The sequence below is a fragment of the Lactuca sativa genome, chromosome 2, assembly GCF_002870075.4.
Source record: "Lactuca sativa cultivar Salinas chromosome 2, Lsat_Salinas_v11, whole genome shotgun sequence".
In the NCBI taxonomy this organism is placed as follows: domain Eukaryota; kingdom Viridiplantae; phylum Streptophyta; class Magnoliopsida; order Asterales; family Asteraceae; genus Lactuca; species Lactuca sativa.
The window spans coordinates 26,486,225-26,499,911 of NC_056624.2; the positions used below are offsets into that span (position 1 = coordinate 26,486,225).

Here is a 13,687-nt window from a genome sequence, read left to right on the forward strand (position 1 = left end):
GTCACCCAGAATCTCATCCGGCCGCACATGCAATTATTCCGACGGTCCTAGAATAACACTTTCTCTTTTTCTGGAATTTAATAGACTATCACACACTTCATTATCTGAATCCTCAATCATCACCCAACTGCAAGAATCGACATAACACAGGAGACCTCACTCACATAGTAGATCCGTAGCATATCCACGAAAACGTCATCTCGATATACTCCTCTCGTTTCCTGAAACATTTTCTAGTATATGACTTACCAAGCTCGAACACAGCATAGTCGAGCCCTCGTTGGTCACATTCCCCACTGATGATTCCTTCCCGGCATACAAATGTAACACAATGCTCTCATATAACAAAACACTCTTGGTGCTAATAGCGCAACTACCTGGTGCCCCACAGGGTCTTCTTCTAATCTCTGACATCAAAAACTCACTCACCCATCCTCTGAAATGGGAAACAGGAACAATATAATCCTCAATATAGAACCTTGACATCACAAGCCATCGCCCGACCACTCAACTCAGACTGTAATCCTCCACGATGCATCATCGTCACCTCTATTTGAGTCTTGCGACTCCAACTGGCACCTCGCCAGTCAAAACCTTCGAGATCTAAACTCGGATTTTCCCACCCAGGGCATACTCCCTTTAAAATCAACCGACATGGCCCTCTGACCCCGCAATCTCGCATATCTACTCCCAGTCTGAATGATCACAACCGGGTAACTGATAAAAGCGAAAACACACTCTGCTACAAATCATGGTACCCAAACCATGTTATTTTTCCTCATCCTTCTACTTAGAACCCCGAGAATTCTCCCTGTTTTGAGTATGGGTCCTCTGCTTTCAGTAGTACGGGCCCATACAACCTGCCACATCTACCCATACTTTCCACACGGAGCGTCCCATATTTTAGTAAGTAACTGCTCAACCTTCTCGATCACCATTCCTGTTACACATGCTCTCTCTCTAGCGAATACTCACCTCTAAAAAGCATACTCATCATACTAGAATTACTCTCTAGGTTCTCACACTTCTCTGCCAATAGCTGCTGAAGAACTCCTTATGATGACAACCATCTACTTCCTTAATATCGTCATATTCAGGTAGTAACACTACTAGAAAAAAGGCCTTTTACGATGCTCATTGCGCGTCGTAAAACGCTCAGACGACGCGCAAATGCGTGTCAAGGAAGGCCCTGTCATAAAGAGAGACGACGCGCATTTACGACGCGCATTTATGACGCGCATTTACGACGTGCGGTTATGACACGCAATGCGTATCAAGGAAGGCCCTGTCATAAAGGAAGACGACACGCATTTGCGTGTCGTAACCTTACGACGCGCGTGTTTATGACACGCAATGCGTATCAAGGAAGCCCCTGTCAAGAAAGGCCATGTCATAAATAAAGATGACACACATTTTTGCGTATCATAATTTTAAATGTTTAAAAAAAATATTATTTATAGATTTACTAATTTTTCATATTAAATAATACATTAGAAATCTCATAATAATAAATAAAATACCATAAATAACAAAGATAATTCATTTCACTAATATGTCAAATACAAATAATTATTCCAATAGTGAGTAAATGTTATAAAAAAATGAACTCATTTATATACAATTGGATTATCTAGCTTACTATGTGCCAACAACTTCTATCTTTTTCCTTCTCTGCATAAACTTCATTAGCAGCATCCTAAAGAACTTCTATCTTTTTCATCAGCAACATCCTCAAAAACTTCTATCTTTTTCCTTCTCTGCATAAACTTCTATCTCACACTCAATGTAGTTTTAAACATCAGGTTTAAAAAATCAACTTTAAGGTTGCCTTGTTAAAGAGAATGACTAGAATAGATTTCCCTTTTTCACAAGGCATGTGCTTGCTTGCACATATATATGGAATCATTCTAACAAAAAAAAAAACTGTTCATGTCAACTACTCCAAGGACTATTACGTAATTTAACATGAAGAATTTTGTCCAGATGAAAGGATTGACTTTAAACTTTATAAAAATCATTTAACAGAACTTACCTAACCATGAAGCGTGTTGATCCAGGATCTCTTTGCCTTCCTGCTCTGCCACGAAGCTTTGTAAAGCAAGAAATAAATTAAAAAAGTGAGTCTGAAAGTATATGCTAAATTTATGTAAAACCTTAAAACACAATACTGATGCAAAGTTACCTGATTATCAATTCTTCGGGACTCATGCAAAGATGTCCCAATGACATGGAGACCACCAAGTCGTTTGACTTCCAATCCTTCATGAAAGCAATGAATCTCACAGTCCTTTAGAATCGATAAATAGGCAATTGCAATGCAAGGACCAAGAGGGTACATCTCTGCCTGTTCTTCCACAAGCCTTTGCAGTTCATCTAAACCCATTGACTGGCTCATTTCAATTGACTCTGAAATTATAGATGTTGCCTTCTCATATGTCCAACTCTTGTTCTCACTTTTGCCCACGTATTTAGCTGCGTTATTTAACCAAAACCATATACCATTCACATTAACGTTAGGGCCAAATGAAAGAATAGCTACCTATTTCTAATTACCAGCATCCTACTCTCAGTTTTTTTTTTCGTATCAAGACATTGTACTGAAAACAATAATCAAGTCGCCATGTTACATACATGGTTAACCCAAAATCCTATCTATTTTCATTGATAAATCCTACAAAAAGTAGACAACAAACCTTTGGTCGTGCATTGAGGACATTGTGGGGAATCTTGCTAGCCCTTAGCAAAGCAGACAGATATTCTGAGTTCTCGACACTGCACCAATAAATAAATAAATAAAGATAAGAAAATATCTTCACACTTGGTTGCATGCATAAAGATGCAGAATGAATACCACAAAATCACAAGTGAAGAATGAATTTCATTGAAGTAGTAGTACCTAGTGGTCCCCACTAAAATAGGACGACCAACTCTGAACATGCTTTCAACTTCTGCACGAACATATTCCCATTTACCACGAGCATTCTATTTGCAAAACAATTAGAAGCACTGTTAAAGATGATAAAAGGGTAGAATGGTTATTGAACAGAATAATAATTTCTTACTGCAAAAGCTTGGATAGGTAAATCATGACGAATATTTGCCATATTTGTGGGAACTTCAATAACAGGCATCTGGAACATTTTCAAGAAATCCTTTTCCTGTAAATATTGACAATGCATCATAAGTCGAGAAAGATATCCTGTAGTTGATTCAGCTCGAGAACAATATGTAATTCGAGGATAAATGAAATAAATAACAACGTACTTTCATATATCTGTTTACAATAGAATCCTACTATCATCCTTTTCATATTACAACAATGGATTTGAAAAATCTAAACAATAATAGCAATGTCTTTCAAAATGAACAGCACTTTTCACGGCTATAATTTGATAGAATTTTTAAAGTACAACATCCTAAAAAGAAAAAAAAATGAAAGTATACAGCTATAACCATAAGTGGTATAGTTTTCAAAGTACAGTGCCTTATGAAAGATATCTTTTTTAAAGAGTATGCTAGTATGGTAGAAAGCAATGAAAGTAGGATGCTATAACACACAAATAGATGAAAACAAGTAGTTATTGTTACTTGTTATATTTTTAGCCCATATAGAAAGTGAATACTTACTTCAGTTTTTACAGTTCCTGTCATCCCTGAAAGCTTTGGATAAAGCTTAAACATTGATTGGTATGTGATTTGTGCCACTACAACTGAATTAGCCTGCAAAGCCCAAGAGGAATACAAGGTAATAGCTTTGAACAAGAGTTGTCAAAAAGAATGATGATGTGGCAGGCAATCGCAATATATACCTGGATTGGTAACCCTTCTTTTGCCTCCACAGCCAGGTGAATCCCCTCTGACCATCGTCTTTTTTCTTCCACTCTCCCCGTCAACTTCAAATGAACATTAATTTACAGCAATATAACTAGTTTTTTCTCCTAAAATAAAAATACAATGTTTTTAATACCTCGTTTATTATAAGAGATTTCCCATTTTTAACAATGTACTGGACATCTTGGCGATAGAACTCCCATTTTTAACAATCTGCAGCTCCTCCAGCCATTGTGCCCAACATATACAGATTAATTTCAATGATTTTTTTTCACAGATTGAGATGCTGCAAAAAAAAAAAAAAAATTAAACGAGTGTTTTTGAAGACTATTTAATTCTTTCAAATCATGTTGCTTTCGATTCATAATTAATTATTAATCAAGTAAAGATATATTATAATTTAGAAGGAGAAATGCATACATATATAGCCTCCCATGCTAGCTCGGGAATCTGCAGCAACCATCACACCTTCCTTAAAAATAAAAGCCAAAGTTGTTGTTCCCTTTGCTGGTTTTACCATTTGGATAGAATTCTTCTGAAATCCATCAAACTGAAGCAAAGGATTTGATGTAGTGTTTTAGCAATATATACATTCACTTAATATCTAACAGAAAGGAAAAGAGAAAAAGGCAAGAATTGTAAAGAAACTCACATCTGATGTAACTGGTAGGTCAAATGATGGGGCATCAGAAAGCAGGTCGTCACTTCCTCCATAGAGTGGTGCACTTGTGCAGTTTAATCATATGCAAAATAAATCGCATACGATAATAATTACCTTTGATGAGCTGCAATACATCTTATACTCCAAACCATTCACCACATGTACGCCTTCCATGACAGCTGATATAGCAGAAGATTCATCAATACCTGAGAATTGGCATTTATTTCTGCATGTAATTAGGAAACAAATTAAATATGAACATAAATAGATACTTATTTACTCAATGTCATAAGAAGTATTAATATTTATTAGTTATTACCTCTGCAACATAATACCATAATCCTTTTTTCAGGCACAACAGAAAGAAAACCATTGTGAAGATAAGTTGAAAAATTATGATCCACAGAAACCGCAACCACATCAGTCTTTGCATTCCCAACATCCATCAGTTGAATGGTTAAACAACATGGGCCAGATGACTGCAAAAAAATAAGGAAAAATAAATAAATAAACCAGAGTTCTTACAGGATACAGAGACTGCTACATATGTTTATACAGTAATAATTTATGTTTATTGTTATTGCTATTGTTACTCTACCTTCACTGTTTTTGTTTTTGTTAATGTTATTATTCCTGTTACCTAAGTGTTAATGTTATTGTTTGACTGCTTTCTGCAACCATAGTTATCAGATTTGTGAGCAAAAATAAAGATAAATAAGCTTACCTACCATTAAGCCAGGATAAGAGTTTAGGGCATCAATGGAAGATGTATCCTGGATTTTATTACCTCCTGGACACACACCATAAATTTTCAATAACTTGGAATTGTTCAAGTAATATAATATAATCCCAAAAAAATACAATTAACTACCAATAAGTAGGCAATGCAAATTTTGGAAAGGCATATCAGGTTCATCTGTAGCTGAGGGGTACCAAATACGCTCTATGTTATTCTTATTTAATTGAAGTTGCTCCAAACTGAATACAATTTCAAGTAAAGGATAAAGCTTTCACAAAATATTATAATATTAACCTTGAGTAAGTCATTGTTTAGGGTTAAAAGCGAATCCAGAGTGCCAACACGAAGATTTGGGATATTAAACTGCAAAATTACTCAAATTTAATAAGATACTTAGTAAAATTGAACGAAATTGATAGCGATGATTTTTATACCCTATAGAGAGGAGTGTCAAATGAGTTTTTGGATATGGATTCTTGTAAGCGACTCCACAAAGAAGAAGCAGAACTCTGAACGGGAAGAGAAGTCTTCGTGTTAGGGGGAAAATTAACGAGATTCCCTATTGCTACTCAAAATTCTTAAGATCGACAACGGAGATTCCCGATTGTTAACTTGAATTATGGTTTGCAACAGAGAATCAAAAGGGGGAAAATTAATGAAATCTATCCTCCAAATAGAAATCGACGAATTCATGAGATAGATTGATTTCATTTTGAAAACATCCATGATTTCGTTTTGAAAACATCCATGAAGTCAAATTTAGAAGCAGTAATAAGCGATTCAGATTCGCTTTCTATTCAAACATGTTCAATTTTTTTGTAGGATACGGTCCCAATTTTTACATAGGAACCACCAAATCCTTCAAAACTAGAAAAAAAGTATGTGAAGAAACGAACAATAAATTGATTACCTGGATCTCTGACACAAAAGTTTCAAAGGTGATGACAATCGGGAAGCTAATGGAGCAAAGTTATGGTTCTTCGTTTGTGTGTTTTTCTATTTATCTATGGGGAATCAAAAACAAACGAGAATCAAGATTTGAATTCCTAATATTGAGACTTGAGACTATAATACTGAATTAGGGCTTTTTCTAAAAATTTCAACATCGAGTGGAAGATATGGTGGTTCCAGTGGGTAGAAGTAAGTGAGCCTTGATCGATGTCAAGGATTTGGGAAGTAGTTAGCGGTCGATGTGGGAAGGGGAAAGAAGTATCGCCGATTAGGGTAAAGAGGGAAGTGAAAGCGGGCTAAGGTAAAGAGGGAAGTGAAAGCGAGCTTTTCTAATTTTTGGGTTTTTCTTTTTCCCGCTTATTACTAAAGAGCGCGTTTCATTAAAAAATATAAAGCGACATGTTTAGATGACGCATGTTTTATAATTAGTGCCCTCCGTGTTTTTTTTCTAACACTTATTCTAGGGCACGCAAAATTGCGCGTTCTAAATCCTTAAAATTTCTAGAGAGCTGACATTATTTTTAGGTCACGTGCTTTTGCGTATCATAAATCACCGTGTGTCATAAATTGCACGTCATTAAAGGTCTATTTTCTAGTAGTGTAACCGACTCCCATCATTCAAGAGTTTCACAAAGCACAAAGAAAGCGGCATTCGAGCATCGAATAACCAACACATGAAACCATTCTAGCATAGCACTCCACTCGCTCTTCTCATAACTCAAAAGGTTTCACCGAACTTAGGCAATCCTACGTCTCGTGGATCTCTAATTACTCTCTCAGTAGACTCCTCAAATGCTCGTCTAGGTAATTCTACTCAGTACATACAAAGCAAATAGCAGATAACATCAATCAATAACATCCCCTAGGCTAAGGCATCATGAATCAGGTAACTCTAGCCCTAAATTCTGAAATACCTAGCCTATCCTCTAGCATTCAGCTCTAATATCTCATAAATATTTCATAATATAAACAAATAATGATATTTTGGGAAATCACCGTTTGGGCTCTGGATGATTGTACACACTGCTTTGTCTCGTTTTCTCTTTAAAACTGTTACTCGTTTATAAAAATCATTTCTTTTTAGAAATTTTTTCTCAAATCCTCAGTTTGAGTCCAGACATACCTGAGAGCACATCTGAATCCCTCAAACCAAGGCTCTGATACCAACTAGTAACACCGTAAATTTTCACAAAAATTTTTCATTTTTAAAATCACATAAATATCATCAACACATCTCCAAAATACCACACATTACTCATTAGCCCCTCATGGCTATATCTCATATAAGACCTTTGGTCAATGTGTCTCAATGGAACCCTCCGGTCCCACAACACGGGTGGACCCTCTAGTCCTATCCCAACAATGCACAGGATAATATATAGCAGAAATCACAAGATGTAATGCATGATATCACATATCTCAATATAAGCACATAAGATCAACATATATACAAATTTCTATAACATCATAAGTCAGAAAGAGAGTATGCATGATATCACATAATACATTATAAACAAATAAAACCCTCCAGTCATAGACAAGTCACCACACAGGTAAGTATAGTGAGAAGACTCACCTCGGATGGTGGACATATCCGATAAATGTTGTTGTTGTACTCCGGCTTCCAACCTCAAACACTTAGCCAATGCCACAATTAACCTCGTTAGGATCTAAGACCATACCTTCACATATTAGGTCTAAATATGGTCCACCAACCCGGCCCATAAATAACCCAATCCCTTTGGGCCTACCAAGGACCAATGCCAAATGGGCCCACAAAGGTCCACTAATGGCCCAATTTTCCAATTTAGGCCCAAACCCTCATTTGGGCATTAACCTACGGCCCATCTACATATTCTAGTCCACATGATTGCTCTTGGATAGCCCATCAGTAGCCTAGTTACCAAAGCCCAATAAAAGGCACAACTTAATGCCCAAGAAAAAATTAGGGTTTTCACATAAAATGATGATTAGGGTTAGGTGTTCTCACTTAACCCATTAAGGACTTAACTTATTAAGTCCATTATTCCACTAAACCATCACATAATGGAATGGACATGAGTCTTTACTCCGGTCCACTAGTCCAAACGTGGGTCCCAGTAGGTCCAAACCAAGAAACCCAAAAATCAGGGTTTTCTAAACCCTAATTAGGGTCTTTAGCCCAATAACAAACCAACCCAGTCCAACATTAAGATTTTAGGTTCATTAGGGTTCCACTAGGCCGACGACCACCCACTGCCACCTCGGGCGGTGGTGATCGGCGACGGCAGTACCATTTCCAATGGTGGTGGTAGGTCCTGCCCAAAAATCACACATAAAACTTCACACACAATGAACTAAAACACATCCACCTCCTACAATGGCTGGTGGCGGCAAAGGGTGGCAGAAACGGTGGCAGCCACCATCAGGAGGTGGTGGTGATGGGTATTTTGCCAAAAACACATGCATGCTACACACTCATCTCGTAACAGCAACGCAACACAGTAATAATCATGAGAACTAAACTCCTAAACACCGATTAACAGGTAGTGGTTCGTGGATGAGGCTGAAATGACGGCTCCAGGGCCACCAGAGATTATGACGACGATCCCATCATCGGACTCATAGAAAAGAACAAGAGAGAGAAAGAGAGAGAGAGAGAGAGAGAGAGAGAGAGAGAGAAGTGTAGGGTTCCGGTGGACTTACCGGCATTTCTGGTGGCGTACAACCCACACACGATGAATAGATGGATTGGTCTTGACAGTTCTTCGGTCATCCAATGACGTTTTGATGTCGCTCCCGTCGTCCAACAATCGTGCAACATTCTGATGGCAGGTCAGCGGCGACAACGAACTCGGTGATACAGCAGAGGTTAGGGAGCTCCTTCAGGGTGGTGGCTGTGAAATGGTGTCCCAGATTTAGGGTTAAAATATGGGAGTGGGTCACCAGGTATAACCCGTGTCTCTCTTCAACATTTGGACGTTTTACAATACCAACCCCTCCTCACCAAATCTTCTTCAACTTGAACCTAATATTTACCCCCTTAGCCATTGATTCTATAATTTCATTTCATTATTAATCCAAAACTTACAAAGCAACCCCTTAGCCTCCACAATATTTACATACCACTCCGGAACTCACACTTTTAGCCCCTAACTTTTAAAATTGTAAAAATTAACTCCTCGGGATCAACACCTTGTTATATTATTATTGATTTTAGGGCTATTACTCATTTACTAATTTATTTAATAAACGGAATGTTACAGCCTTACAACATTTATTTATATCTACTGGCCTATAATCCATAATTCCTCATGAAGTCATCCAACTATGCTCTTGTTCCACTACCTGTAATACAAAAAACTGAGTAGGTCAGGCTTGGGACTCTGGTGAGCACATAGGGTTTTCTACCCACAATAAATAGCTTATTAGCTTTATCACATAAATCAACCCAATTACTTGTAACAAACCGTTATTTCAAACCTATGTAATAGTGTAGGTCAATTTGTACTTCTTTTTAAATAAATAAAGAGAAATTTTGGCATATTGTGTATATTTACATAATTGACCCTAAAAAATTAAACTATTAAATAATCTCAATTGGGATGAACCATGTGATAGAGATTGTAACAAGGTTTCCCAAAATATAAAGAACACTAAAATCCGAGTTATAACGAAGAAGTTATGACCAATCGAAAATCCGCGACAAGTCCGGTAAACACTAATTTGCGTAAAAAGTGAGCTTTTGATAAACTACTTTCTAGCCTTAATAACCTAAATGAAAGTTGTAGAACTCATAAAAATAATGAACTTTCATATATTGAACATTTGAATCTGACTTCGTACGAAGAAGTTATGATTTTTCTAAAGTTCGAATTAGCGGTAGACAGCTAAAAACTCGAAATAAAGATCGAGCGAGGTTTAACTGAAACAAATTAAACGAGAATCGAAGATCTCGTTAATACTAGTTCAACGGTAAAAAGTCTGACGAAAACGGACAGCGAATAAAGAAGTTATGAATTTTTAACGGATTTTCCTGTCCCGGTCTGTTAAAAATAATAATATTTAGAATAGAGTAAAAATTTGCCAAAGAAATCTAAACGAAAGTTGTAGATTATTTTCCCGCCTACGTGTGCATATAAAGAACTTCAAAAACGGAGCTCGTCTGCAAAAGTTATGATTTTTGGAAGTTTTTGGCACAAAATGTGAGATTTGAGGATAGAACCGGGCATTTTCGCAGGGTACGACGCGTGGCACACGTGGCAGCTTTTGAAAGGACCGAAGCGAGGTCCAGTCAACGTCAGATGCGCTTGGCGTCCTATCCGGCATCTAAGACGTCTCGTAAGACACCTTATCTGACGCGTGTTCTTCCCTCCTTTGCAGACCAGCCTCGTGTCACCCTCTGATTCGACAAAAGTTCAGCCCACTCGCCGTCCGACGTGCATGGCAGCCGAGGCGGCATCTAAGACGTCCCCTAAGACGCTGTCCGAAGATTTCAGCCCCTATAAAACCCATGCGAGCCCTCTCGGATTTGAGACTAATTTGCACCATTTCTTACCTCCTTTCAACTCTCTCACTCCCACCAACTTACCAACAACCCCCAAGGCCCCCGAAGCATACCTCAGACACCGAGCAAGCCCCCAAGCCCCAATATTCCCGAGAATATCCATCTTTTCTAGTCGGAACTCTGCCCGATTTAAGCCGGTTTTCTCGTCAAACAAGCTTCTTTTTGGGAAACGAAACACTATCCAAATCACCGCTTATCAGGTGAGCTTATACCTCTATGTTTTCACTATTTTTATAATGTTTTAGGGGGGAAATTCAAGTAAAATACAAGGAATTCTTGTGTAAATGATAAAACTCATTCTTTTGTTTTATTATTATTGTAAATAAGTTATTGCACTGATTTGGAACTATTTGTTACAATAAACATATAAATTATAATAGGTAAAATTTATGATTCATATAAACTAGTTAATATACTTTATGGAAATACATATGTTTACTACATAATCAGAGTTTCTGATGAAATCAGATATATAAATTATATTAAATATAATTTATTATATATAGCTATGATATAACTATTACAAGGATACTTTTCAATATTTTACACAAATTTATCAATAAGGTATTAGCGAGACACACCTCAAGTACTTATTCAAGTGTAAAACAAATGCCCGGAAAGTTATAACCAGAGTCTCCTTGAGAGTGAGTGTGACACTTGTATATAGATCTATATGGGATTGACAATCCCACATCTCGACTGTTAGCTATAGTCAAGCCGGCAGGCTTGGGATGACAATTGTCATACCGTATTACAACGCCTGAAGAACGTTGTGTTTCAGGCGAGGCTTAGGTCATCAAGCATGATTATGACAACTCACAAGTTCGAAATTGATAAATAAGTTTTGTGTAAGAATAAGTAACAACTTCATATAGTTTTAATACATTAAAACTATAATACTATTTCACAAGTTTTATTACAAGTATAGTTATAGAATACTATACAATTACTGAGTTAACTTACTTTTCAAAGTCTTATGGGAGGTTAAGACTATACCACTTCTGAAAACAAATGCATATACAACAGAAAATATAGGATTTTCTGGGAGAACACATACATATTTCACAGAACAAACAACAAATTATTTATATAACATACTTATGAACTCACCAACATAATTATTGACACTCCTTTCAAAACTACTTGTATTTTAAGGAAATCATTAAACAGGTACCAACACGTTTTGAGGAAGACCAAGTTTCTTTATATTTATGTTTGTATATTATACTTTTGAAACACAGTTGTAAACTTAAAACCTTATGTAATAAATGTTGTACTTTGATTTCTATTATGCATTGTTGTGATACTATTCATGATGTCCTCCGCTTCTGAATGTTTCCGCCGTTCAGTTTTGGGGGTGTGACAGATTGGTATCAGAGCATTGTTTATAGTGAACTAAGTATATCAACTCACAAAAGATATATAACTATAAATACATTGGGGCTGAGAGCTCTGACTACAAGTATACTTTTCAAAAAAAAGTTTTGAATATTTTTATAAGAAGTATACTAATACTAATATCTATAAATATAGTATCACAAAACTTAAAAGTATTTGAATGTTGAATATTATAGTCAACCTAAGAAATTATGTAATCATATCTAGGATTAATATAGCCTGATCAACTATATTAATTCAAGATATGACCAACATATGTTTGGGAGTGATTGTAGTATTGTGACATGTCTAAAACTTACCAACTATACATGTTCAGAAGATCTTAGATCTAAACAAAAAGATTGAAATACTATAGGAGTATTTTTGAATACTATAAAACATGCGTCTAAATATTTAATATATTTCTCACCTCTACATCTCGTACAGATAACATGGCGGGACACTACCCTGGGGACCCCTACTACCCTGATCACGGAAATGGAAGTGATTCAGAGGAGGAACCTATAAAAGCCACCGATACTGAATCGAGTGGTACTGATACAAATCCCTAAGTTATTAATCCGGGACAACGCCATTTAAGACAGTGTAATGCTCGACCCATACCAGACTGGGGTCAGCATATAAACCATTGGTGCAGACAGGAAGGTATACGCCCTGCTTATGGAATGGCCAGGGAATATTACAACCTCAATAATGGAGGTACAGCTGATAAACCCTTCCAATTATTGTACGATGAATAAATCGCCAAACTGATCAAGCTAGAATCTCGATTAATCGGATTCTTTAAGTAAATGCCACCGCACAAGCCAATACTACTGATATCTTACGACTTGATGAGATGCAAGAAGACACTGATCAACACATTATAGCCCTTCAAAGACAAGTTGATGCTGCTCAAGAAGAAATAAGACAATTGAGAGAGTATCATGTTGCACAAGAAAAGTGCTGGAAGTCACAAGACGAAGCGGGGCCTAGTAACCGACGTAACACACGCCGCAAATAGTGTTTTCACTACAAAGTTTTACCTTAATTAAGTTTTTAAATATGTATGTAAAAATTTCTTTTATGTAAAATATTTTGTAACAAGTCAAAGTTTATATATGATATAAATAAATAAAGTGGCAAATATTTTATATTACCATCTTGTTCTCACAATTTATTTACATTAGTATTTTATGATTAATTTGTATATTATAATTTTATGTAATTAAAATTTTATCGATTAAAATTTTGGGTCTACTATTTATTATGTTCCTTGTTTGGTTATGAATTTAAGGCCCACTCATTAAGTTCAGTCTATCAAATTTTAATTTCATACAATTTGTGCACATTAAATGATTATAGAAATACCTGATACAAAACAAATCACACGAAGGATACTACTATCATAAATTCATAATGTTTATAAACTTTTGTTATGAATTAAATTCAAATGGAATAACTTATCATATTTTTTTTATTATAGTTAAAATATGCCTCGACATAATCCACCACCTCCACCACCAGCTCAATTTGATGTTGCAACATTTCAGGTAGTAGTAACAGCAGCTGTAGCAGCAGT

The 13,687-nt window shown here is 36.3% G+C and overlaps 1 protein-coding gene across 1 annotated transcript; it reads right to left on the reverse strand.

Moving 5' to 3' along the window:
* Positions 1 to 1,658: 1,658 nt before the first annotated feature.
* On the reverse strand, positions 1,659 to 2,467 carry LOC111903503 (protein translocase subunit SECA2, chloroplastic-like). Its single transcript, XM_052768059.1, has 2 exons — positions 2,183 to 2,467; positions 1,659 to 2,088 (listed from the first exon to the last, which is right to left on the reverse strand). The coding sequence occupies exons 1-2, from the start codon at positions 2,393 to 2,395 to the stop codon at positions 2,029 to 2,031; spliced, it is 273 nt and encodes a 90-aa protein (XP_052624019.1). The 5' UTR covers positions 2,396 to 2,467; the 3' UTR covers positions 1,659 to 2,028.
* Between the last annotated feature and the right edge of the window lie 11,220 nt (positions 2,468 to 13,687).